The following is a 27,871-nucleotide window of genomic DNA, read 5'->3' as shown; positions in this document are numbered from 1 at the left end:
CAGGATTTCTTGTCTCATTTTTTGTAAACATGTTCTTCTGTGTCAGACTTCCTCTCTCAGAAACATCCTTCAGGGCACGGGCACAAGTCTGCTCAGCTCTCTCCTCTCCCCCTCCCATCAGAATTCACTCCCCTCCTAACTGTGCTGTGTAATCTGAGCTACCAGCAGCCAGAGCTACAGCAGGAAGCTACTGAGACCAAGCTAAAATGGCAGCTGCTATCTTAAATAAACAGAGGGAGCTTCTAGGGCTGTTACTCAGGTACGGTAAAGCTTTCTGCAGAGTAAATATAGTGATCTAGCTTGCACTACTGAGTAAACAGCTCTAGAAGCTCTCTCTCTTTGTTTAAGATAGCAGCTGCCATTTTAGCTTGGTCTGACTTCAGTTCTGTGCACTGCTCCTAAAAAACAGCTCTAAGCTCAGATTACACAGCAGAGAAGGGAGGGGGAGAGAGGAGAAATGGGAGGGGAGCAGAGGAGAAGGAAGGAGGAGAGATGGGAGGGGAGCGGAGGAGAAGGAATGGGGGGAGAGGAGAGATGGGAGGGGAAGAGGGAGAGAGGAGCAAACTGAGTAGACTCCTGCCAAGCTCTGAAGGATCTTTGAGAGAAGGAAACAAAAGATCATGTATACTTGTTGTTAGGGCAACAAATAAAAAGCAGCTATTCTAGATTGCACCACTGTGAGGAAAGCTTTCTCCTGATCTGTACTAAATACATAACAGTAGTGATGAGCGAATCTGTCCCGTTTTGCATCGCCATAAAATTTGCGAAACAGCAAGAAGATTCGAAAAATGGCGAATTTTTTTGGGGGGCGCCCGCAGGTTTTTTTGTTGCCTGTGTTTTTTTGACGCAACAGCACCCTTTTCTGATGCAACCACGCCCAATTTGATTTGACCACGCCCAGTTTGCCGTGGCTGCGCCCTTTTTTTGACGTGACCACAACCATTTTTACACGACAGCGTGAAATTTTTTTTCTTTTAGAACTCAGTGTGTCCTGCAGCATTTTTACTCATTGCTAACCAGCCATGCAGCACGGGGATTATATATGTGGGAGACATAAAAGGGATGAAGCGGGGACCCGGTGAGGACATCATTAAGAGCCTCAGTCCAGTGTCGTCTCTCTATCCCGCCTCTAGAATAGAAAAGAAAAAACAAAATATAATAAATATTATCTTCTATTCCCTATAGCCATTAATATCCACATAATACAGGCTGCATTGTATGGGCCCCCAGGGCCTTTTGGCATTTGGTGAGTATTCTGCCCATTCCAACACCCGGCAAGGCAGGAGTTAATTTGAATCTCCCCTATGGGTTTCTAATGTGGGAGCAAAACTGGGCATGTCCATGTTTCTCCATAGGGGAACAATAAGTTAACTCCTGCATTGCCATGGTGTAAAAGACACATACAGTATGCTGTAGAGGGTGCCATTCTGACACAATACGCAACTGGTGTATATGTTTGATTTTTTTGCGGTTTTTAAATTATCTAGCTTTTGTTCAGCAGCTCTCCAGTTTGGCATTTCAGCAGCCATGTGGTTGCTAGGGCCCAATTTCACCTAGTAACTAGGCAGTGACTTAAAAAAGGAACAGGGATATGAATAGAGATGGTCCCACATTGAAAGATAAGTAATATAACATAACAATAACAGTAAAATTGTAGCCTCACAGAACAATAGTTGTTTGGCTGCCGGGGTCAGTGACCCCCATCTTAATGCTGGAAAGAGTCTGAAGAGAAAATTTATAAAAAAAATAAAAAATGAAGATCAACTGAAAGGTTACTAAGAATGGGCCATTCTATAACATACTAAAAGTCAACTTGAAGGTGACCCACCCCTTTATAGTGACACTGCCATGATATTTATGGGGCACTTTTTATTTCTAAATGACACTGTTACACAGTAAATAATTCCCTCTGTCATTTAAACTTTTATTCTTGTACCAACAAATGTATTTGTAGCTGTAATATTGGTGTGTAGGCGCCATCTCAGTGCCTTGTGCCTGAGTCTGAGCTTTCAGCCAGCGCTACACATTAGAACTGCTTTCAGCTAACCTATTGTTTCTCCTACTCCCATGTAACTGGAGGAGTCCCAAGCCGGACTTGGATTTCTTACTATTGAGTGCTATTCTGATACCTACTGGGAGCTGCTATCTTGCTCCCTTCCCATTGTTCTGCTGATTGGCTGCTGGGGGGGATATCACTCCAACTTGCAGCGCAGCAGTAAAGTGTGGGGGTACCGGGGGGGAATAGCTGTGAGTAACAGTACCTACTGGGCTATATTAATCAGTTACATTTGCACAATGAGTCTCCCAGACATGGGGGTACCGGGGGGGTAATAGCTGTGAGTAACAGTACCTACTGGGCTATATTAATCAGTTACATTTGCACAATGAGTCTCCCAGACATGGGGGTACCGGGGGGGGGGAATAGCTGTGAGTAACAGTACCTACTGGGCTATATTAATCAGTTACATTTGCACAATGAGTCTCCCAGACATGGGGGTACCGGGGGGGAATAGCTGTGAGTAACAGTACCTACTGGGCTATATTAATCAGTTACATTTGCACAATGAGTCTCCCAGACATGGGGGTACCGGGGGGGAATAGCTGTGAGTAACAGTACCTACTGGGCTATATTAATCAGTTACATTTGCACAATGAGTCTCCCAGACATGGGGGTACCGGGGGGGGAATAGCTGTGAGTAACAGTACCTACTGGGCTATATTAATCAGTTACATTTGCACAATGAGTCTCCCAGACATGGGGTACCGGGGGGGGGAATAGCTGTGAGTAACAGTACCTACTGGGCTATATTAATCAGTTACATTTGCACAATGAGTCTCCCAGACATGGGGGTACCGGGGGGGGGGAATAGCTGTGAGTAACAGTACCTACTGGGCTATATTAATCAGTTACATTTGCACAATGAGTCTCCCAGACATGGGGGTACCGGGGGGGGGGGATAGCTGTGAGTAACAGTACCTACTGGGCTATATTAATCAGTTACATTTGCACAATGAGTCTCCCAGACATGGGGGTACCGGGGGGGGGGAATAGCTGTGAGTAACAGTACCTACTGGGCTATATTAATCAGTTACATTTGCACAATGAGTCTCCCAGACATGGGGGTACCGGGGGGGAATAGCTGTGAGTAACAGTACCTACTGGGCAATATTAATCAGTTACATTTGCACAATGAGTCTCCCAGACATGGGGGTACCGGGGGGGAATAGCTGTGAGTAACAGTACCTACTGGGCTATATTAATCAGTTACATTTGCACAATGAGTCTCCCAGACATGGGGGTACCGGGGGGGGGGGGGGATAGCTGTGAGTAACAGTACCTACTGGGCTATATTAATCAGTTACATTTGCACAATGAGTCTCCCAGACATGGGGGTACCGGGGGGGGAATAGCTGTGAGTAACAGTACCTACTGGGCTATATTAATCAGTTACATTTGCACAATGAGTCTCCCAGACATGGGGGTACCGGGGGGGAATAGCTGTGAGTAACAGTACCTACTGGGCTATATTAATCAGTTACATTTGCACAATGAGTCTCCCAGACATGGGGGTACCGGGGGGGAATAGCTGTGAGTAACAGTACCTACTGGGCTATATTAATCAGTTACATTTGCACAATGAGTCTCCCAGACATGGGGGTACCGGGGTGTTTGTCTCAGCAATAAGGAAATGGGTAGGGAGGTAAGTGTGGACTCTGATAGAACAGGTTTCATACAAAATAGGTACTTACTAGATGCTTGAAATCTTTCTGTTAAGAAAAAAAACAAGAAATATAAGTGTTTTTGTGCCAGTGGCAATAGATGTGAGTAACAGTACCTACTGGGCTATATTAATCAGTTACATTTGCACAATGAGTCTCCCAGACATGGGGGGTACCGGGGGGGGGGGGGAATAGCTATGAGTAACAGTACCTACTGGGCTATATTAATCAGTTACATTTGCACAATGAGTCTCCCAGACATGGGGGTACCGGGGGGGGGGGGGGGATAGCTGTGAGTAACAGTACCTACTGGGCTATATTAATCAGTTACATTTGCACAATGAGTCTCCCAGACATGGGGGTACCGGGGGGGGAATAGCTGTGAGTAACAGTACCTACTGGGCTATATTAATCAGTTACATTTGCACAATGAGTCTCCCAGACATGGGGGTACCGGGGGGGGGGGGAATAGCTGTGAGTAACAGTACCTACTGGGCTATATTAATCAGTTACATTTGCACAATGAGTCTCCCAGACATGGAGGTACCGGGGGGGGGGGGAATAACTGTGAGTAACAGTACCTACTGGGCTATATTAATCAGTTACATTTGCACAATAAGTCTCCCAGACATGGGGGTACCGGGGGGGGGAATAACTGTGAGTAACAGTACCTACTGGGCTATATTAATCAGTTACATTTGCACAATGAGTCTCCCAGACATGGAGGTACCGGGGGGGGGGGGAATAACTGTGAGTAACAGTACCTACTGGGCTATATTAATCAGTTACATTTGCACAATGAGTCTCCCCAGACATGGAGGTACCGGGGGGGGGGAATAACTGTGAGTAACAGTACCTACTGGGCTATATTAATCAGTTACATTTGCACAATAAGTCTCCCAGACATGGGGGTACCGGGGGGGGGAATAACTGTGAGTAACAGTACCTACTGGGCTATATTAATCAGTTACATTTGCACAATAAGTCTCCCAGACATGGGGGTACCGGGGGGGGGGGGAATAGCTGTGAGTAACAGTACCTACTGGGCTATATTAATCAGTTACATTTGTACAATGAGTCTCCCAGACATGGGGGTACAGGGGGGTTTGTCTCAGTAAGAAGGAAATGGGTTGGGAGGTAAGTGTGGTCTCAAAAAGAACAGGTTTCATACAAAACAGGTACTTACTAGACGCTGCTTGAAATCTTTCTGTTAAGAAAAAAAAAAGGACAATAACTGTTTTTGTGCCAGTGGAAATAGCTGTGAGTAACAGTACCTACTGGGCTATATTAATCAGTTAAATTTGTACAATGAGTCTCCCAGACATGGGGGTACCGGGGGGGAATAGCTGTGAGTAACAGTTCCTACTGGGCTATATTAATCAGTTACATTTGCACAATGAGTCTCCCAGACATGGGGGTACCGGGGGGAATAGCTGTGAGTAACAGTTCCTACTGGGCTATATTAATCAGTTACATTTGCACAATGAGTCTCCCAGACATGGGGGTACCGGGGGGGGAATAGCTGTGAGTAACAGTACCTACTGGGCTATATTAATCAGTTACATTTGTACAATGAGTCTCCCAGACATGGGGGTACCGGGGGGGAATAGCTGTGAGTAACAGTACCTACTGGGCTATATTAATCAGTTACATTTGCACAATGAGTCTCCCAGACATGGGGGTACCGGGGGGGGATAGCTGTGAGTAACAGTACCTACTGGGCTATAGTAATCAGTTACATTTGCACAATGAGTCTCCCAGACATGGGGGTAACGGGGGGGAATAGCTGTGAGTAACAGTACCTACTGGGCTATATTAATCAGTTACATTTGCACAATGAGTCTCCCAGACATGGGGGTACCGGGGGGGGATAGCTGTGAGTAACAGTACCTACTGGGCTATATTAATCAGTTACATTTGCACAATGAGTCTCCCAGACATGGGGGTACCGGGGGGGAATAGCTGTGAGTAACAGTACCTACTGGGCTATATTAATCAGTTACATTTGCACAATGAGTCTCCCAGACATGGGGGTACCGGGGGGGGGGAATAGCTGTGAGTAACAGTACCTACTAGGCTATATTAATCAGTTACATTTGCACAATGAGTCTCCCAGACATGGGGGTACCGGGGGGGGGAATAGCTGTGAGTAACAGTACCTACTGGGCTATATTAATCAGTTACATTTGCACAATGAGTCTCCCAGACATGGGGGTACCGGGGGGGGGGAATAGCTGTGAGTAACAGTACCTACTGGGCTATATTAATCAGTTACATCTGCACAATGAGTCTCCCAGACATGGGGGTACCGGGGGGGAATAGCTGTGAGTAACAGTACCTACTGGGCTATATTAATCAGTTACATTTGCACATTGAGTCTCCCAGACATGGGGGTACGGGGGGGAATAGCTGTGAGTAACAGTACCTACTGGGCTATATTAATCAGTTACATTTGCACAATGAGTCTCCCAGACATGGGGGTATGGGGGGGAATAGCTGTGAGTAACAATACCTACTGGGCTATATTAATCAGTTACATTTGCACAATGAGTCTCCCAGACATGGGGGTACCGGGGGGGGAATAGCTGTGAGTAACAGTACCTACTGGGCTATATTAATCAGTTACATTTGCACAATGAGTCTCCCAGACTTGGGGGTACCGGGGGGGAATAGCTGTGAGTAACAGTACCTACTGGGCTATATTAATCAGTTACATTTGCACAATGAGTCTCCCAGACATGGGGGTACCGGGGGGGGGGGAATAGCTGTGAGTAACAGTACCTACTGGGCTATATTAATCAGTTACATTTGCACAATGAGTCTCCCAGACATGGGGGTACCGGGGTGTCTGTCTCAGCAGAAAGGAAATGGGTTGGGAGGTAAGTTTGACTCAAAAAGAACAGGTTTCATACAAAACAGCTACTTACTGGATGCTGCTTGAAATCTTTCTGTTAAGAAAAAATACAAGGAAAATAAGTGTTTTTGTGCCAGTGTCAATAGCTGTGAGTAACAGTACCTACTGGGCTATATTAATCAGTTATATTTGCACAATGAGTCTCCCAGACATGGGGGTACCGGGGGGGGGGAATAGCTGTGAGGAACAGTACCTACTGGGCTATATTAATCAGTTACATTTGCACAATGAGTCTCCCAGACATGGGGGTACCGGGGGGGAATAGCTGTGAGTAACAGTACCTACTGGGCTATATTAATCAGTTATATTTGCACAATGAGTCTCCCAGACATGGGGGTACCGGGGAGGAATAGCTGTGAGTAACAGTACCTACTGGGCTATATTAATCAGTTACATTTGCACAATTTGTCTCCCAGACATGGGGGTACCGGGGGGGGGGGGGGAATAGCTGTGAGTAACAATACCTACTGGGCTATATTAATCAGTTACATTTGCACAATGAGTCTCCCAGACATGGGGGTACCGGGGGGGAATAGCTGTGAGTAACAGTACCTACTGGGCTATATTAATCAGTTATATTTGCACAATGAGTCTCCCAGACATGGGGGTACCGGGGGGGGGGAATAGCTGTGAGTAACAGTACCTACTGGGCTATATTAATCAGTTATATTTGCACAATGAGTCTCCCAGACATGGGGGTACCGGGGGGGGGGGGAATAGCTGTGAGTAACAGTACCTACTGGGCTATATTAATCAGTTACATTTGCACAATTTGTCTCCCAGACATGGGGGTACCGGGGGGGGGGGAATAGCTGTGAGTAACAGTACCTACTGGGCTATATTAATCAGTTACATTTGCACAATTTGTCTCCCAGACATGGGGGTACCGGGGGGGGAATAGCTGTGAGTAACAGTACCTACTGGGCTATATTAATCAGTTACATTTGCACAATGAGTCTCCCAGACATGGGGGTACCGGGGGGGGAATAGCTGTGAGTAACAGTACCTACTGGGCTATATTAATCAGTTACATTTGCACAATGAGTCTCCCAGACATGGGGGTACCGGGGGGGAATAGCTGTGAGTAACAGTACCTACTGGGCTATATTAATCAGTTACATTTGTACAATGAGTCTCCCAGACATGGGGGTACAGGGGGGTTTGTCTCAGTAAGAAGAAAATGGGTTGGGAGGTAAGTGTGGACTCAAAAAGAACAGGTTTCATACAAAACAGGTACTTACTAGATGCTGCTTGATAGTTTTCTGTTAGGAAAAAAAACAAGGAAAATAAGTGTTTTTGTGCCAGTGTCAATAGCTGTGAGTAACAGTACCTACTGGGCTATATTAATCAGTTACATTTGCACAATGAGTCTCCCAGACATGGGGGTACCGGGGGGGGGGGATAGCTGTGAGTAACAGTACCTACTGGGCTATATTAATCAGTTACATTTGCACAATGAGTTCTCCCAGACATGGGGTACTGGGGGGGGGGAATAGCTGTGAGTAACAGTACCTACTGGGCTATATTAATCAGTTACATTTGCACAATGAGTCTCCCAGACATGGGGGTACTGGGGGGGGGAATAGCTGTGAGTAACAGTACCTACTGGGCTATATTAATCAGTTACATTTGCACAATGAGTCTCCCAGACATGGGGGTACCGGGGGGGGGGATAGCTGTGAGTAACAGTACCTACTGGGCTATATTAATCAGTTACATTTGCACAATGAGTCTCCCAGACATGGGGGTACTGGGGGGGGGGAATAGCTGTGAGTAACAGTACCTACTGGGCTATATTAATCAGTTACATTTGCACAATGAGTCTCCCAGACATGGGGGTACTGGGGGGGGAATAGCTGTGAGTAACAGTACCTACTGGGCTATATTAATCAGTTACATTTGCACAATGAGTCTCCCAGACATGGGGGGTACCGGGGGGGAATAGCTGTGAGTAACAGTACCTACTGGGCTATATTAATCCGTTACATTTGCACAATGAGTCTCCCAGACATGGGGGTAACGGGGGGGAATAGCTGTGAGTAACAGTACCTACTGGGCTATATTAATCAGTTACATTTGCACAATGAGTCTCCCAGACATGGGGGTACTGGGGGGGGGAATAGCTGTGAGTAACAGTACCTACTGGGCTATATTAATCCGTTACATTTGCACAATGAGTCTCCCAGACATGGGGGTAACGGGGGGGAATAGCTGTGAGTAACAGTACCTACTGGGCTATATTAATCAGTTACATTTGCACAATGAGTCTCCCAGACATGGGGGTACCGGGGGGGAATAGCTGTGAGTAACAGTACCTACTGGGCTATATTAATCCGTTACATTTGCACAATGAGTCTCCCAGACATGGGGGTAACGGGGGGGAATAGCTGTGAGTAACAGTACCCTACTGGGCTATATTAATCAGTTACATTTGCACAATGAGTCTCCCAGACATGGGGGTACTGGGGGGGGGAATAGCTGTGAGTAACAGTACCTACTGGGCTATATTAATCAGTTACATTTCCACAATGAGTCTCCCAGACATGGGGGTACCGGGGGGGGGGGAATAGCTGTGAGTAACAGTACCTACTGGGCTATATTAATCAGTTACATTTGCACAATGAGTCTCCCAGACATGGGGGTACCGGGGGGGGGGGGAATAGCTGTGAGTAACAGTACCTACTGGGCTATATTAATCAGTTACATTTCCACAATGAGTCTCCCAGACATGGGGGTACCGGGGGGGGGAATAGCTGTGAGTAACAGTACCTACTGGGCTATATTAATCAGTTACATTTCCACAATGAGTCTCCCAGACATGGGGGTACCGGGGGGGGGAATAGCTGTGAGTAACAGTTCCTACTGGGCTATATTAATCAGTTACATTTGCACAATGAGTCTCCCAGACATGGGGGTACTGGGGGGGGGAATAGCTGTGAGTAACAGTACCTACTGGGCTATATTAATCAGTTACATTTGCACAATGAGTCTCCCAGACATGGGGGTACCGGGGGGGGGAATAGCTGTGAGTAACAGTACCTACTGGGCTATATTAATCAGTTACATTTCCACAATGAGTCTCCCAGACATGGGGGTACCGGGGTGGGAATAGCTGTGAGTAACAGTTCCTACTGGGCTATATTATTCAGTTATATTTGTGTAACACTTGTTTGGCTAGGATATGGCAAAACCTGGGCTAGTAAATGGTATAGAGCATGTGTTACATGCGACACTTAATACTTAGGAGTGGGCCTCCGCTAAGTGGGAGAATTACTATGGAGCGAGGGTGTAGTTGAACTACAACTATCTGAGGTTGTGTGGTGCAATAGATATTAATGGACGCCAGAGGATTCTTATGGTAAACTATAATACAGATTTATTGTCCAAGACACAGAGGTTATGCAGGGTTGTATATACTCACAAGCAGTAGATATAGACTTTGTCACAGTGATAAATAGCAGTTGTGACCTTTAAGAACAGCATAGCCCAGCATAGAGATGTGCAGAGGTATTAGCTGAGAGCCCAAGATGGATGCCCTTTACTGGACTGGATCCCTTCCAGCCAATGGAGGTTCAGGGGTAAGTACTGCCTGAGCCTTTGTCTTAACTGTGGTCCCTACAGCAAGGCATACAGAGCCAGGGTAGGCTAAACCCTTAGTGTCTCCTTTGGTGGGGCTAATGGCTGCCCTTTCTAGCTAGACTGACTGTGCTCACTTCTCCTAGCGAGTGCTATTAAATAGATCTGCTGTGCTGACTTGTTCTCATTCACGGGGCCCTGTCCCCGACTTTAGTTGTTCCAGTAGTGTTACTGGGGCCTGACTGCACCCAGGCTCAGATGGAGCTCTGCCCAGGGCACAGCATGCAGCCAAAGAGGAAGCCACTCCCTCCTTGCAAGACACTATATCAGTCTGCAGGGGGAGTGGTCAACCTGTACAAACCTATAAGGAATACAGTTACATAACTGAACCTGAGAAAAGGGGCTCTGCCCAATAACAGTAAAGCTTGTGAGGTAGGGGTAAAGCCATAGGGAGCTTAACCCTATTGGTCCCTACATTTGTACAATGAGTCTCCCAGACACGGGGGTACCGGGGGGTTTGTCTCAGTAAGAAGGAAATGGGTTGGGAGTAAAGTGTGGACTCAAAGAACAGGTTTCATATAAAACAGGTACTTACTAGATGCTTCTTGATTATTATCTGTTAAGATAAAAAAAAGAAAATATATGTTTGTGTGCCTGTTGAAATGGCTGTGAGTAACAGTACCTACTGGGCTATATTAATCAGTTACATTTGCACAATGAGTCTCCCAGACATGGGGGTACCGGGGGGGGGGGGAATAGCTGTGAGTAACAGTACCTACTGGGCTATATTAATCAGTTACATTTGTACAATGAGTCTCCCAGACATGGGGGTACCGGGGGGGGGGGAATAGCTGTGAGTAACAGTACCTACTGGGCTATATTAATCAGTTACATTTGCACAATGAGTCTCCCAGACATGGGGGTACCGGGGGGGGGGAATAGCTGTGAGTAACAGTACCTACTGGGCTATATTAATCAGTTACATTTGCACAATGAGTCTCCCAGACATGGGGGTACCGGGGGGGGGGGGGAATAGCTGTGAGTAACAGTACCTACTGGGCTATATTAATCAGTTACATTTGCACAATGAGTCTCCCAGACATGGGGGTACCGGGGGGGGGGAATAGCTGTGAGTAACAGTACCTACTGGGCTATATTAATCAGTTACATTTGTACAATGAGTCTCCCAGACATGGGGGTACCGGGGGGGAATAGCTGTGAGTAACAGTACCTACTGGGCTATATTAATCAGTTACATTTGCACAATGAGTCTCCCAGACATGGGGGTACCGGGGGGGGGGAATAGCTGTGAGTAACAGTACCTACTGGGCTATATTAATCAGTTACATTTGCACAATGAGTCTCCCAGACATGGGGGTACCGGGGGGGGGGGAATAGCTGTGAGTAACAGTACCTACTGGGCTATATTAATCAGTTACATTTGCACAATGAGTCTCCCAGACATGGGGGTACCCGGGGGGGGGGGAATAGCTGTGAGTAACAGTACTTACTGGGCTATATTAATCAGTTACATTTGCACAATGAGTCTCCCAGACATGGGGGTACCGGGGGGGGGGGAATAGCTGTGAGTAACAGTACCTACTGGGCTATATTAATCAGTTACATTTGCACAATGAGTCTCCCAGACATGGGGGTACCGGGGGGGAATAGCTGTGAGTAACAGTACCTACTGGGCTATATTAATCAGTTACATTTGTACAATAAGTCTCCCAGACATGGGGGTACCGGGGGGGGGGGGAATAGCTGTGAGTAACAGTACCTACTGGGCTATATTAATCAGTTACATTTGCACAATGAGTCTCCCAGACATGGGGGGTACCGGGGGGGGGGGAATAGCTGTGAGTAACAGTACCTACTGGGCTATATTAATCAGTTACATTTGCACAATGAGTCTCCCAGACATGGGGGTGCCGGTGGGGTTTGTCTCAGCAGGAAGGAAATGGGTTGGGAGGTAAGTTTGGACTCAAAAAGAACAGGTTTCATATAAAACAGGTACTTACTACAAGCTTCTTGATCATTTCCTGTTAAGAAAAAAGAAAAAGGAAAATTAATGTTTTTGTGCACATCTCCCAGACATGGGGGTACCGGGGGAGGGGGGAATAGCTGTGAGTAACAATACCTACTGGGCTATATTAATCAGTTACATTTGCACAATGAGTGTCCCAGACATGGGGGTACCGGGGGGGGGGGAATAGCTGAGAGTAACAGTACCTACTGGGCTATATTAATCAGTTACATTTGCACAATGAGTCTCCCAGACATGGGGGTACCGGGGGGAATAGCTGTGAGTAACAGTACCTACTGGGCTATATTAATCAGTTACATTTGCACAATGAGTCTCCCAGACATGGGGGTACCAGGGGGGGGGGAAATAGCTGTGAGTAACAGTACCTACTGGGCTATATTAATCAGTTACATTTGCACAATGAGTCTCCCAGACATGGGGGTACCGGGGGGGGGAAATAGCTGTGAGTAACAGTACCTACTGGGCTATATTAATCAGTTACATTTGCACAATGAGTCTCCCAGACATGGGGGTACCGGGGGGGGGGAAATAGCTGTGAGTAACAGTACCTACTGGGCTATATTAATCAGTTACATTTGCACAATGAGTCTCCCAGACATGGGGTACCGGGGGAATAGCTGTGAGTAACAGTACCTACTGGGCTATATTAATCAGTTACATTTGCACAATGAGTCTCCCAGACATGGGGGTACCGGGGGGGGAATAGCTGTGAGTAACAGTACCTACTGGGCTATATTATTCAGTTACATTTGCACAATGAGTCTCCCAGACATGGGGGTACCGGGGGGGAATAGCTGTGAGTAACAGTACCTACTGGGCTATATTAATCAGTTACATTTGCACAATGAGTCTCCCAGACATGGGGGTACCGGGGGGGTTTGTCTCAGCAGGAAGGAAATGGGTTGGGAGGTAAGTTTGGAACAGGTTTCATAAAAATCAGATACTTACTAGGTGCTGCTCGATAGTTTCCTGTTAATAAATAAAACAAGGAAAATAAATGTTTTTTTGCAAGTGTTAATAGCTGTGAGTAACAGTACCTACTGGGCTATATTAATCAGTTACATCTGCACAATGAGTCTCCCAGACATGGGGGTACCGGGGGGGAATAGCTGTGAGTAACAGTACCTACTGGGCTATATTAATCAGTTACATTTGCACAATGAGTCTCCCAGACATGGGGGTACCGGGGGGGATAGCTGTGAGTAACAGTACCTACTGGGCTATATTAATCAGTTACATTTGCACAATGAGTCTCCCAGACATGGGGGTACCGGGGGGGGATAGCTGTGAGTAACAGTACCTACTGGGCTATATTAATCAGTTACATTTGCACAATGAGTCTCCCAGACATGGGGGTACCGGGGGGGAATAGCTGTGAGTAACAGTACCTACTGGGCTATATTAATCAGTTACATTTGCACAATGAGTCTCCCAGACATGGGGGTACCGGGGGGGGGAATAGCTGTGAGTAACAGTACCTACTGGGCTATATTAATCAGTTACATTTGCACAATGAGTCTCCCAGACATGGGGGTACAGGGGGGTTTGTCTCAGTAAGAAGGAAATGGGTTGGGAGGTAAGTGTGGACTCAAATAGATCAGGTTTCATACAAAACAGGTACTTACTAGATCGTGCTTGATTGTTTCCTGTTATGAAAAAAAACAAGGAAAATACATGTTTTAGTGCCAGTGGAAACAGTTGTGAGTAACAGTACCTACTGGGCTATATTAATCAGTTACATTTGCACAATGAGTCTCCCAGACATGGGGGTACCGGGGGGGGGAATAGCTGTGAGTAACAGTACCTACTGGGCTATAGTAATCAGTTACATTTGCACAATGAGTTATTATTCCCCCTCCCTTAGGAATGTGTAATCTGAGCTACCAGCAGCCAGAGCTGCAGCAGGAAGCTACTGAGACCAAGCTAAAATGGCAACTGGTATTGTAAACAAACACAGGGAGCTTCTATGGCTCTTTAGTCAGGTATGGTAAAGCTTTCTGCACAATATATATAGTGTTCTAGGTGGCACTAATGTGGCTAATCTATTGGCAGTAAAATGCCAAAATGACTTTCCTTCTCCTTTAATAGGGATCATAAGCAGAAGAATAAAAAGTTAATCTTTTAAAGATTTGGGGAGGGTTCTACAGTCAAGGCCAAAAGTTTTGAGAATTACATAAATATTGGAAATTGGAAAAGTTGCTGCTTAAGAAACTCGTGCAGCCATCATTGCATTGCATAAAAATGGCTTCACAGGCAAGGATATTGTGGCTACTAAGATTGCACCTAAATCTACAATTTATAGGATCATCAAGAACTTCAAGGAAAGAGGTTCAATTCATGTTAAGAAGGCTTCAGGGCATCCAAGAAAGTCCAGCAAGTGCCAGGATGGTCTCCTAAAGAGGATTCAGCTGCGGGATCGGAGTGCCACCAGTGCAGAGCTTGCTCAGGAATGGCAGCAGGCAGGTGTGAGCGCATCTGCACGCACAGTGAGGCAAAGACTTTTGGAAGATGGCCTGGTGTCAAGAAGGGCAGCAAAAAAGCCACTTCTCTCCAAAAAAAACATCAGGGACAGATTGATCTTCTGCAGAAAGTATGGTGAATGGACTGCTGAGGACTGGGGCAAAGTCATATTCTCAGATGAAGCCGATTTCCGATTGTTTGGGGCATCTGGAAAAAGGCTTGTCCGGAGAAGAAAAGGTGAGCACTACCATCAGTCCTGTGTCATGCCAACAGTAAAGCATCCTGAGACCATTCATGTGTGGGGTTGCTTCTCATCCAAGGGAGTGGGCTCACTCACAATTTTGCCCAAAAACACAGCCATGAATAAAGAATGGTACCAAAACACCCTCCAACAGCAACTTCTTCCAACAATCCAACAACAGTTTGGTGAAGAACAATGCATTTTCCAGCATGATGGAGCACCGTGCCATAAGGCAAAAGTGATAACTAAGTGGCACGAGGACCAAAACGTTGAAATTTGGGGTCCATGGCCTGGAAACTCCCCAAATCTTAATCCCATTGAGAACTTGTGGTCAATCCTCAAGAGGTGGGTGGACAAACAAAAACCCACTAATTCTGACAAACTCCAAGAAGTGATTATGAAAGAATGGGTTGCTATGAGTCAGGATTTGACCCAGAAGTTGATTGAGAGCATGCCCAGTCAAATTGCAGAGGTCCTGAAACAGAAGGGCCAACACTGCAAATACTTACTCTTTGCATAAATGTCATGTAATTGTCGATAAAAGCCTTTGAAACGTATGAAGTGCTTGTAATTATATTTCAGTACATCACAGAAACAACTGAAACAAAGATCTAAAAGCAGTTTAGCAGTTTGTGAAAGCTAATACTTGTGTCATTCTCAAAACTTTTGCTGTACTGATGGCAGCACGCTGTGTATGAGTTCTGACATGGAAAACAATGTTAACTCTAGAGCAAAACTGCCATTGTACTAGACTTTGGGCCTGATTCACTAAAGGGCGATAAAAATTATCGCACGCTTTTTCGCGTTAAAAAACGCAAAATAACTTGCGCGCAATTCACCATAGTATTATCGCGTGCGAAAAATCGCCATTTTCGCATGGGGTATTTCTCGCACTAGTTTTACCGTTTTGCGTTAATTTCCGCGCTGAAAAGAATACGATCGCATGATTCACTATAACTTTTGCGCGCTAAATATCGCATTCGGCTATACGAAAATTAACACCTACTACAGGCAGGCGATAATTATAGAAAAGTACAGTAAATGATTTTTTGCAATAAAATATGGACTTACAGTGTTATTTATTCAAGTCTGTGTTTCCCCCAGAGTAACGCAGCCGCCAGTTTGCAGCGAAATGGTCATTTTTAATACAGTAATTTTCTGCAAGTATTGGCGTGTATGGCTAACATGGCGTGCGTTCATTTGCGCAACTATTTCTATTTGGCTACAAGTGATGAAATGTTTCGCCAGGCATGGATTTGCAGCAAATTTTTGGACGTGCGTTGAATTTTTTCGTGGCGGATTTTTTCATGCGTTTCGCAAAACAATCCGCCAATGGCAAAACGCATGAAAAAATTTGCCACGCAAAAATTCACCGCACGTCCAAAAATTGATACAAGTGTCAAAAAATAATAGTCACGGGCAACAATTTTTTTGCCCGCACAACATTTTTGCCGTTTCGTGGATCTTTCGAAAGATTTGCTAATTTTTCACTAAAGAAACCAGAACACATTTGCTCATCACTAGTGGCTACTATTTATAAGCATCTACTATTTATATGTGGCTAATATTTATATGCACCATTTATATGCTTCGACAATTTTTATACACTATTTCTATGCTACCATTCATATTCGGCGATTATTCGCGTAATTTAGCGCATGTACAGGCAAATACCGCATTGAAATAGTCTTTCGCAAGTTCAATAACGCTTGCAATATCGCGCGTAAAAAAGCGCGAGTATGCTTATAGTGAATCGTGCGAAAAATCGCCAAAATTAAGCGGCGGTAAAAATTTTAGCGCACAATAAGAATAGCGCACATTTTATTGCCCTTTAGTGAATCAGGCCCTTTGTGTCCAAACTCTGTTTAGTAGTAACTAGGCCACCTGCTGTATTTTCTTTGTGGGAACAATCATGAAAAATCTTTTAGAACATTAAAAATACAAAGTTTAGACAAATATTTTGACAATTTATAGCTTTTAGAAATTTTGCACCATTACAAAGTTATAGGTAATTATTGAAGGAGCCTCCTACCCCCCACCCTCCAGAATCTCTGGCTCCTTGGTCTGTGTCAGTGACGCAGAAATGTGTGAGTGACAGAGCAGAGAGAAAACTCATTTGCTGTGGCATGTCATGAGGCCACACCCCTGGAGCGCCAGCAGGGATTGGATCTGGGCCAGCCCAGTCTGACTCTGAGCCAGGCTCTCAGGCTTCTTGATTGCCCAGCTGAGTTACATCAGGCCACCTGGTCAATCTGTAGAACTTACTAGAATAGTTTCTAGGGTATGGGCTGTAACCTGTTATATTCAGAGGTGTAACTATAGGTGAAACAGCAGTTTATAGAGGGAGCCCCTGTTGGTTTACCAGCTTTTGGAAGAGAGACCCAGAGTGAGTAGCTTGTGAGAATTGTTGTGAGTTCAGACTGCAAAGAGAGAAGGCTGCTGGGCTGCTGGTGATTACAGAGGCCTCTGTGGAATCTCTGTGTGTGTCCCCTGGTGGTGAGGGCAGGTATTGCTCACTTGCCTGCTACATGGGAGCAGCCACCTTTCCAAAGGGGAAGGTACTCTGGGGCAGGTAGCGCTACCTGGGGTACTTAACAGCTCTTGGGGAAGGGACTGAACTGAATAAAAGGGTTGGGGGTCTATTCGAATCCAAGTTGGGACTGGCACCTACAGAGACTGTGCCAGGAGTGGATAGACTGCACGGGTTCCTCAGGGCAGGATAATCCGTTATCTATAAAGTTGTTCTTTATTTAGTTTCAATGTTTATAAAAAGTTAATTGCTGCAAAGTGTCTGCTAATTATTTTTCCTAGTGGAAATCCCCTTGAGGTGTGCTCCTCAGTGTCCACTAGGGGGAGGCACTGCGCTTAAATCCCAGTTCCCAGTATCTTTCACATTGCTAAGAGAACTGTAATTTTCCTGTTTTAAGCAAGTATACAGCCTAAATAAGTGAGTGTGCCAAGAAATGATTACAGTCTATTTTGTATTTGTGGTTCCCAGTTTGGAAACAAAGTTAGAAAAAAGAAAAAATTATTTCTCGTAAACGATAATGAATTATAACCTTGCCTGAGGCCAGTCCCTGTATTCTTATAAAATGGCAATATATTCTGTTATTTATTAGCTTGCATACATATAAAGAGTGACTGCAATGTTACTGCACAAACAGAAGTGCGAGTTATTGTTCCCTTCACTACAACTCCCAGCATCCCCTGCCAGCTCACTTGGCATGTATGTTTCAAATTGCTGGGCCTTTATACTAAATAACTAGATCGCTCTGCTCAACAAAGGAAAAGTGATATGTGGCTTCTTTTATGTTTTCCTATGTGTTTGTTAGTGATTCAGGTGAGTGAGAGGGAAAGTGCCAGACAATGTGAGGGGGAATTGGGTTGAATTTTTAGACCTTCTTCAAAGTCTTCTCCAGGGTTTCCATCAGCCAGAAAAGATGGGCAGGTGGGGGTTGAAGTTTAGATGTCAGTCAAGAATGGTTGGCCCCTCCCATCCCTCTCTGCTCAGAACACAATGGGCCTGATTCACTAAAGTGCGATAAAAATTATTGCACGCTTTTTTGCGGTAAAAAAGACGCGATAATTTGCGCGAGATTCACCATAGTATTATCGTGTGCGATAATTCGCCATTTTCGCATGCGGTATTTCTCGCGCTAGTTTTACCGCATGCGTTAATTTCCGCGCTGAAAAGAATACGATCGCATGATTCACTATAACTTAGGCGCGCTAAATATCGCATTCGGCTATGCGAAAATTAACACCTACTACAGGCAGACGATAATTATAGAAAAGTACAGTAAATGAGCTTTTGGCAATAAAATATGGACTTTGCAGGGTTATTTATTCAAGTCTGTGTTTCCCCCAGAGTGACGCAGCCGCCAGTTTGCAGCGAAATGTTCATTTTTTATACAGTAATTTTCCACAAGTATTGGCGTGTATGGCTAACATGGCGTGCGTTCATTTGCGTGACTATTTATATTTGGTTACAAGTGATGAAATGTTTCGCCAGGCATGGATTCGCAGCAAAGTTTTGGACGTGCGTTGAATTTTTCCGCGGCAGATTTTTTCATGCGTTTCGCAAAACAATCCGCCAATGGCAAAACGCATGAAAAATTTTGCCTGCACGACATTTTTGCCGTTTCGTGGATCTTTCGAAAGATTTGCTAATTTTTCACTAAAGAAACCAGAACACATTTGCTCATCACTAGTGGCTACTATTTATAAGCATCTACCATTTATATGATACTATTTATATGCTACCATTTATATGTGGCTAATATTTATATACACCATTTATATGCGGCGACAATTTTTATACACTATTTCTAAGCTACCATTCATATGCGGCAACTATTCGCGTGCGTAATTTAGTGCATGTACCGGCAAATACCGCATTGAAATAGTCTTCGCGAGTTAAATAATGCATGCAATATCGCGCGTAAAAAAGCGCAAGTATGCTTATAGTGAATCGTGCGAAAAGTCGCCAAAATTAAGAAGCGGTAAAATTTTTAGCGCACGTTATTTCACACTTTAGTGAATCGGGCCCAATGTGCCTGTCAGCACTGAGCCCAGTTACGCAGATTCCATTCATGATAATTCCCATTTATTAACAGAGTACAAAGCAGTAGAGAAAGGGATCACTGACCTGCCAGCTGTAGTTCCACAATTCCTGTGCTGTAATGATTGGGAGCAACAAACAGGCAGGTGTAGCTCCCTGTGTCCGACGGCTGAACGTTCTTTATCTTTAATGTCACTTGTCCTTGTCTGATGTTCTCTGTCAGAAACTCTGTCCTGTCCTTATACTTCTCATCCTGACTGCCGGGGTCATAGGGATTCTTGTTATACACATACACATAGGAGTTTGGGTCTCCCCGATGGAACTTGATTGTCATACTCTCAGCGCTGTCTGCAGGTACCAGGGAACAGCCCAGATCTGCATCACTACCCACAGGGGCAATAACTGGTGTCTCTGTGACCTTAATGTCAAACCTCTCTGCAAAATAAAGACAATAAATAGATAATATATATTATAAGGGATAATATACCCCCTACTGTAAATGATAAGGATATTAGCAGTCACTGAGGGGTTCTGTGCCCCCCATATAAAGGCACAAGGCTGCAGGCTGAGTTATACAGGGATCTCTGAGTATCACTCATGTATTATAAGGGATAATGTACCCCCTACTGTAAATTATAAGGATATTAGCAGTCACTGAGGGGTTCTGTGCCCATATAAAGGCACAAGGCTGCAGGCTGAGTTATACAGGGAACTCTGAGTATCACTCATGTATTATAAGGGATAATGTACCCCCTACTGTAAATGATAAGGATATTAGCAGTCACTGAGGGGTTCTGTGCCCATATAAAGGCACAAGGCTGCAGGCTGAGTTATACAGGGAACTCTGAGTATCACTCATGTATTATAAGGGATAATGTACCCCCTACTGTAAATGATAAGGATATTAGCAGTCACTGAGGGGTTCTGTGCCCATATAAAGGCACAAGGCTGCAGGCTGAGTTATACAGGGAACTCTGAGTATCACTCATGTATTATAAGGGATAATGTACCCCCTACTGTAAATGATAAGGATATTAGCAGTCACTGAGGGGTTATGTGACCATATAATGGCACAAGGCTGCAGGCTTAAAGGACAAGTCAACCCAAAATATATTTTAATAATATATAATAATAACTAATAAAATAATTCTAACTAATTTCTAAGCAACTTTGCAATATACATTCATTACATATTTGTAATAGTTGTTGAGTTATTTGTATATATAATTGCTATTAGAAGCAGTGTTTGTCTGTCCCTTTCTATTCCCTGCCCTGGGGGCTCTGACTGAAACACAAGGCAGCAGCCTGACAGACCTGACTCACTGGGGGAGACTGAGCTTTGCAACATTGTCTAAGGGCTCTGGCACACAGGGAGATTAGTCGCCTGTGACAAATCTCCCTTTTCGCGGGCGACTTATCTCCCCGAATTACGTTGAAATTGTGGTGCTGCGTATGCCATCCCACCGGCGATTTTGCTTTTTGCCGGTGGGATGGCAATTCGGGAAGATAAGTCGCCCGCGAAAAGGGATATTTGTCACAGGCGACTAATCTCCCCGTGTGACAGAGCCCTAAAAAGTAACAACCAGGAGTTCAGCAAATGCTGTTTTCTATAGCAATTACATTTACACAATATTCTAAATAACTAAAAATGATCAATAAGTTCCCATTGGAAAGTTGCTTGGAATTATTTTGGGGTTGACTGTAAGATACAACAAAAATCATGGAATTTTTTTAAAATTAAATCAATAGGCAGAAAGTATGTTCATCTCATGCCCTATTCATTGCATTGATGTAGACCCAGGGGGGTAAATAGTCCCTTTACATAAAGGCAAATTTTATTTAAAGCGGATCTGTCACCCAGACATTAAAAAAAACTGTATAATAAAAGTCCTTTACAAAAGTCCTTTTCTTATGAACACACCCACACCCATTATAAAGGCATTTAAAAATCCCAGCTGCCAATCATATATTGTCTTAGGCATAGGGGTGGGGCAGGCAATTACCTTTACTTTCTGAAGTTTATTTTGCTTGACAAACAAAACAGAAAATCACTCTTTGCGTTATATAACGTAAAACGTTAATATAAAGGTGAACAACCCCTTTAAGCCCTTTCAGTGATTATAAATGGGATATTTTGCCAGTGGGTGCCATTGGGATATTTTGCCAGTGGGTGCCATGCTGCCATCTGCTTTCCTGCTCCTGGGTGCAGCACCCCTGGGCTATGTCTATGTGCAGCTTTTCATATCTAAGTTCCCAGTTTGCACAGCCCGGGGCAGCTGAGAGGGATCCTGGGAGAAATGATAGGGCATTTTCCCACTGCTTCACAATGGGAATTTGACTTATGTTGGTCAACATATGTTTTTAAGCCACACAGATAAACAAAAGCCGAGAATCACCCCTGTGCTCCAATCAGCTTTCAGATGTGTTGGCACTGAGTTGGAGTATATCTGGGGTGGGGTCAGGCATGACTTCAGCACTGGGGGGTGATATCTTGTCACTGTAGAGGTTTGTTAATGTGAAGTGCAATGCAATGAACCCATCAGATTTAGGGTGCTTTGTATGTACTGTGTGTTCCAACCATGTAATAAACTAAGTAAAGTCCAAATTGCTAATTAGTTAATGGGTTAACAGTCCCTGTAGATAGAAAGCCCCTAAAAGTGCTATACCCCTAGTTGCTAGGCAGAAGCCTGTCTATCTAAGTCCATGGTTCTCTACCTTCCTAATGCCACGACCCTTTAATACAGTTCCTCGTGTTGTGGTGACCCCCAACCATAAAATTGTTCCTAAGACCATCAGAAATATGTGTTTTCTGATGGTCTTAGGCGACCCCTGTGAAAGGGTTGTTCAACCCCCAAAGGGCTCCCGACCTACAGGTTGAGAACCACTGATCTAAGTTATCTTAGTAGCATATCTCCATTATTGGCCCAGCTTAGTGCCTGCTTCCTGTGGCACTTTAATAGTGATTAGAAAGGGATGGTTCTTCCTCTTTGGCCTCCATCTTCTGCCCCAGGTGGATGTGTCTGGTGAAGTCTGGTGTCTACAAGGCCCAGTAAAGAGTTCTGCCCTAGTGGGACAACTGTCAGGAACCACACAGAATCAAACCCTACTGGGGCTCATGGGATTGGTGCTGGTCACTTATTCTAATGTCCATCCTTTATGCCTCCATGCTGCCCCCTCTTCTTCACCAACTTTGTTATTCTTTTGTGGCTTCAATCTACAATTAAGCTCCCATATAAGCCTGTTTCCTGCAACCCATGTTGCTTGATCATTCTGTCAGGTAAGGTCACCGGTGAATAACTGGCAGGTTGGAGCCTGAAAGCTGAGTAACGTGGGTAACAAATGGGGCTTGATGAGAAGCAGAAGCCATGTTAATAGAGAAACTATCTATTAATGATAAACAGAAAGATGCCAAAATACAGAGTGAATGTAAGAGATACTCGAGTCCTTATACCAGGCCAGGGGTCAGGGGCAAGCAGCAACAATCACAAGTCCATATAAGAGGCCAAAGTTGGGGGCAGGCTGAGATAGAGGAGGATCCAGAAAACAGGCCAAGGTCACATAATAGCAGATACAATTGGATTCAGGTTAAGAGAATTAAAGTGGAGGAACCTGGAACAGAGAAAAAGGCAGGAATACGGGCAGGAACCAGGCAAGGGAATCACAGGACAATGGATACATAGGCTAGATCAGGCTGAAAGGCTTCAATGATCAAGCAACATGGGTTGCAGGAAACAGGCTTATATAGGGGCTTAATTGAAGCCACATGAAAATAATGAGGTAGGCAGAGAAGAGAGAGCAGTACAGAGGCATAAAGGATGGACATTAGAATAACTGGCCAACCCCAACCCCATGAGTCTCCAGTGGCTCAGAAGGTTAGTGCAGGTACAGTTTGGTTCCTGACAGACAACCCTTTGTGAAAGGGACCAGATTCCCTGTGAGTTAGGTTAGATTACAGGATTACCTGTGTCAGGAGTAAGTTCTAGAAATGTAAGATAGTAAGGCAAGCTTGTGCTCTACCCAAGGATAGATAGATAGAGGTAGCGCTCCCTTAGGCATAACTGTCCTAAAGTGAAAGGACCACAGTACTGAATAGGATGTTCTCCCAGTTACTCCTGGACTCCCAGGCCGACAAGCATTTCCACTGTAGTGTCACAGAACCCTGCTTTACCTATGACTGTATTTCACAGCAAGCATACTACCCCATTGATCTGTGAGTATTAACCCTGTGGTGTGGTTCAAAAAACCCTTTGCTTGTGTTGGCAAGAACCTCTTGCATACTAGCCTTATTTCTACACTGCATCAGAAGAGGTCTAGTTGCACAACACCATCCCACATCCTCTTCCATTTAGTGAGGGCCCATCTGGGTAGGAGTACAGTCTGACCCATGTTCTACCTTCACTAGCTGGAAAGGAACTTTTAGGCCAAGATAGGGTTATATTAGCAAAAAATGACAAAAAAGAAAATATCTTTCCCACGGATAAGAAGAAGTCCCTACAGCAAAGAGCTTACCATCTAAATTATGCAAGGCATATGCAGTATGTAATATCTCTATAAAGAAAAAAAAAGAAGATAAAAATGATTTAATAAAAGTCTTACGTGCAGATGAAGTCTGAAGGGTTATTATAAGGGACATGAATGTAAAGATGGTGGTTATCCTGAGTCCGGCCATGGCTCCGATCATGTGATCTCTGCGATACGGGGGGGTAGACTTCTTATAGCAACAATTTCAATCTTATTTTTATAGAGTCACAATTGGCCTAAAAAGAAGAAGAACTCATATTATAAAAAAGAGCATAACAGACGCAGTTTTTTAAGAAACAAACATTTTTTACCTTGTTTCTTTTTCCAGTTTTTCACGCCACCATTGCGAATCTAGCATACCTCGAAGTTATTTTTTAATTACCAGCTTCTGATCAGCAACCCTCTCCCCCCCACCAGCTCTGCTGCCGTATTTACATAGGAAGTCTCTGGCAGTTGGGGAGATTTTTTATTTTTCTTTAAAAAATATTACTCAGTTATATAGGCACTGGAGAGCTGCCCCTAAAGCTGCCGCCCTAAGCACAGGCCCCGGGTGCCTATATATAAATATGGCCCTGGGCAGTTTGTGGATATAATAACCATATAATACACAGTTTGGTCATTTCCCTATGGGGCCAAACTGCCAATGATATCCTTATAAACGGTGCTTAGTGACGTCATCAATTATAATCAAAGCTTAGTGATGTGATTTCTGTCACATGACTCACTCAAACTTGTATATTATAATAAAGTACCCCCTGTTTTAAAATATGAGGATATTAGGACTTCCATGACCTGTATATATGCACTTGACCTATGGTCATGGAACTCCTCTGTGACTTATAATATCCCTATATTTTACAATAGGGGGTACTTTATTCACTATATAATATACAGGAGCCACAAATAACCTTTATATGGCCATGGAACCCCTCTGTGCCTTATAAAATCCCTATATGTTACAATAGGGGGTACTTTATTCACTATATAATATACAGGAGCCACAAATAACCTTTATATGGCCATGGAACCCCTCTGTGCCTTATAATATCCCCATATGTTACAATAGGGGGTACTTTATTCACTATATATTATAAGGAACTCCTCGGGGGCTTATAATATCCCTATATGTTACAATAGGGGGTACTTTATTCACTATATAATATACAGGAGCCACAAATAACCTTTATATGGCCATGGAACCCCTCTGTGACTTATAATATCCCTATATGTTATAATAGGGGTACTTTATTCACTATATAATATACAGGAGCCACAAATAACCTTTATATGGCCATGGAACCCCTCTGTGACTTATAATATCCCTATATGTTACAATAGGGGGTACTTTATTCACTATATAATATACAGGAGCCACAAATAACCTTTATATGGCCATGGAACCCCTCTGTGACTTATAATATCCCTATATGTTACAATAGGGGGTACTTTATTCACTATATACCATATAGCAGTGATCCCCAACAAATGGCTCGGGGGCAACACGTTGCTCACCATCCCCTTGGATGTTGCTCTCAGTGCCCCTAAACCAGGGAGTTATTTTTGAATTCCTGACTTGGTGGCAAGTTTTGGTTGAATAAAAACAAGATTTACAGATGAAGCGGTGGGCATCCCAAAACTTAACTAGTTACAAACAGGATAGCCTGTGTTATCTTGTGTTATCTCATGCCACCTCCCTGCTGTGTCAGGGGAAAAAATCCTTCTTAGGCTGTAATTCTGTTTTCAGACAGCAGGTGGTGCCTGGAAAGTAACGTGAACGTGCACAGAAGGGGTCCATTTTGACACCAGGCTTCTCCTTCCTTATCTTTTTTCTGGAATGTGGGAAGTGCTAAGAGTGATTAAGATGACCCCCTGGTAAAAGCAAATAGAGCACTAGTCTCTGCTGTGGGTAATTACACACTGGGCTGTTTCTGGGCAAATCCAGTTGGTACAACGTATATCAGGCGCATAATCATATATTTTTCCCTCCTCTCTTCACACATTATGCAATTTTGTTTTCCTCAATAGTTTAACTATTAGAGCTCCAAGATCCCTGCAATGAATGGGCCCAGACAATAAAAAAGTTCAAGTAAATCTTAGTACAGTCAGCTCTCAGGAGGGACTGAAATTGGTCAGATATCAGTGCTGCACATGGCAACAAAAGGCCCTCTCCCAAACCAGCCTGACCACCCACACCCACTGCGCTCTCTCGGCTTAACCCTTTCTATCTCACTGCTCCTTCCCTCTGGAACTCTATCCCTGAATACCTCCGTAGGGAACACTCACCCACTCTCTTTAAGAGAAAGCTCAGCTGTTACCTTCTGGAGCACTAAAACATTATTTTGCCCAGTCCTGCGCTCAAGGGCAAATGCCCATACCTGGTGCACTCTTACCTTCAGTTTGTGCCTGTATGTTACCCACCCACTTAGCTCTACGGGGCAGGGACCCCCTTCCCACTGTGTCTCATACCACATGGCACTTACTCCCTGTGTATTTATACTTATTTATTGTATTTATTTATTATAACACTTGTATTTATTTATTATAACATTTGTCCTAAATTCCCTCACTGGTCTCCCTGCCCCTCACTACATTCCCTCACTGGTCTCCCTGCTCCTCACTACATTCCCTCACTGGTCTCCCTGCTCCTCACTACATTCCCTCACTGGTCTCCCTGCTCCTCACTACATTCCCTCACTGGTCTCCCTGCTCCTCACTACATTCCCTCACTGGTCTCCCTGCTCCTCACTACATTCCCTCACTGGTCTCCCTGCTCCCCACTACATTCCCTCACTGTTCTCCCTGCCCCTCACTACATTCCCTCACTGGTCTCCTGCTCCTCACTACATTCCCTCACTGGTCTCCCTGCCCCTCACTACATTCCCTCACTGGTCTCCCTGCCCCTCACTACATTCCCTCACTGGTCTCCCTGCTCCTCACTACATTCCCTCATTGGTCTCCCTGCTCCTCACTACATTCCCTCACTGGTCTCCCTGCACATTCCTGGTCATCTCCTCGGCTACCGGCCTCTGTTTGTTGAATGACAGTTTATTGCAGGGACACCCTCTCTGCCCTGAGCTGAACTGGAGCTAAAATCCATCAAAGAACAGAAAATAAAAACCTGGAAATATATTCCCTACCCTTTATAGAGAATGATGATGTATCGGATGATTTATAAAGAACAATATTAATGCTAATTATTACTCACAATGACAAAAACAAAAAAGTGTCAGCACACAGGATTGAAATTATTTGAAAAAAGGTAAATTTTATAACAAAATATGAAGAAGAAACATTACTTACCTCAAGGTTTCAGTCCCTCACAGGGACTTTTGTGAGGAGGCAGAGAAGAGACAGTACAAATATCTCTCACTCATGACCTTTATATATACTCCCAGGGGGAGGTTCTTTGGCACCTGTATACGGCTGCCCCCACCCCCCCAAGCCCCAATTGTAACTCTTAGATCAACATGCAGGAATGTATAAAAGCAGTTAGATCGAGATTATAGTCATATGATAAATATATCATTAGATATGCCCCATACAACAGTAGGGGAAGCCATTAGTACAGTGCCACTGGGACCCCACAAACCCCATTGTGAGGATTGTGAGGGTTACTTGGAAGCTTACAGTAAGTATGTTAGTTGTGATAAAATGTCATGTTTATAGTAACTATAGTCCAACAAAACAATTCCGGTTGGAACTTTTGGAACTAGTTCTCACTCACAACTACTTTAGATTTGAAAATACATTCTTCCTACAGCTGACTGGTACGGCAATGGCAGTGCATTAGCTCCATCATATGCCAACCTGTTCTTGTTGGAGTTCAAACAG

General features: G+C 44.4%; 1 protein-coding gene across 1 annotated transcript; it reads right to left on the bottom strand.

Annotated features, from left to right (window-relative positions):
* Positions 1-556: 556 nt before the first annotated feature.
* Positions 557-27,388, bottom strand: LOC101733514 (selection and upkeep of intraepithelial T-cells protein 1). Its single transcript, XM_031891170.1, has 11 exons — positions 27,341-27,388; positions 24,116-24,276; positions 19,607-19,954; positions 13,206-13,226; positions 12,232-12,252; positions 10,806-10,826; positions 7,876-7,896; positions 6,648-6,668; positions 4,907-4,927; positions 3,751-3,768; positions 557-1,129 (listed from the first exon to the last, which is right to left on the bottom strand). Exons 2-11 carry the CDS (start codon positions 24,198-24,200, stop codon positions 1,119-1,121), a joined length of 588 nt encoding a protein of 195 aa, XP_031747030.1. The 5' UTR covers positions 24,201-24,276; positions 27,341-27,388; the 3' UTR covers positions 557-1,118.
* Positions 27,389-27,871: the final 483 nt, after the last annotated feature.

Source organism: Xenopus tropicalis, chromosome 8, assembly GCF_000004195.4.
Source record: "Xenopus tropicalis strain Nigerian chromosome 8, UCB_Xtro_10.0, whole genome shotgun sequence".
In the NCBI taxonomy this organism is placed as follows: domain Eukaryota; kingdom Metazoa; phylum Chordata; class Amphibia; order Anura; family Pipidae; genus Xenopus; species Xenopus tropicalis.
This window is presented reverse-complemented; position numbering and strand designations above follow the sequence as displayed.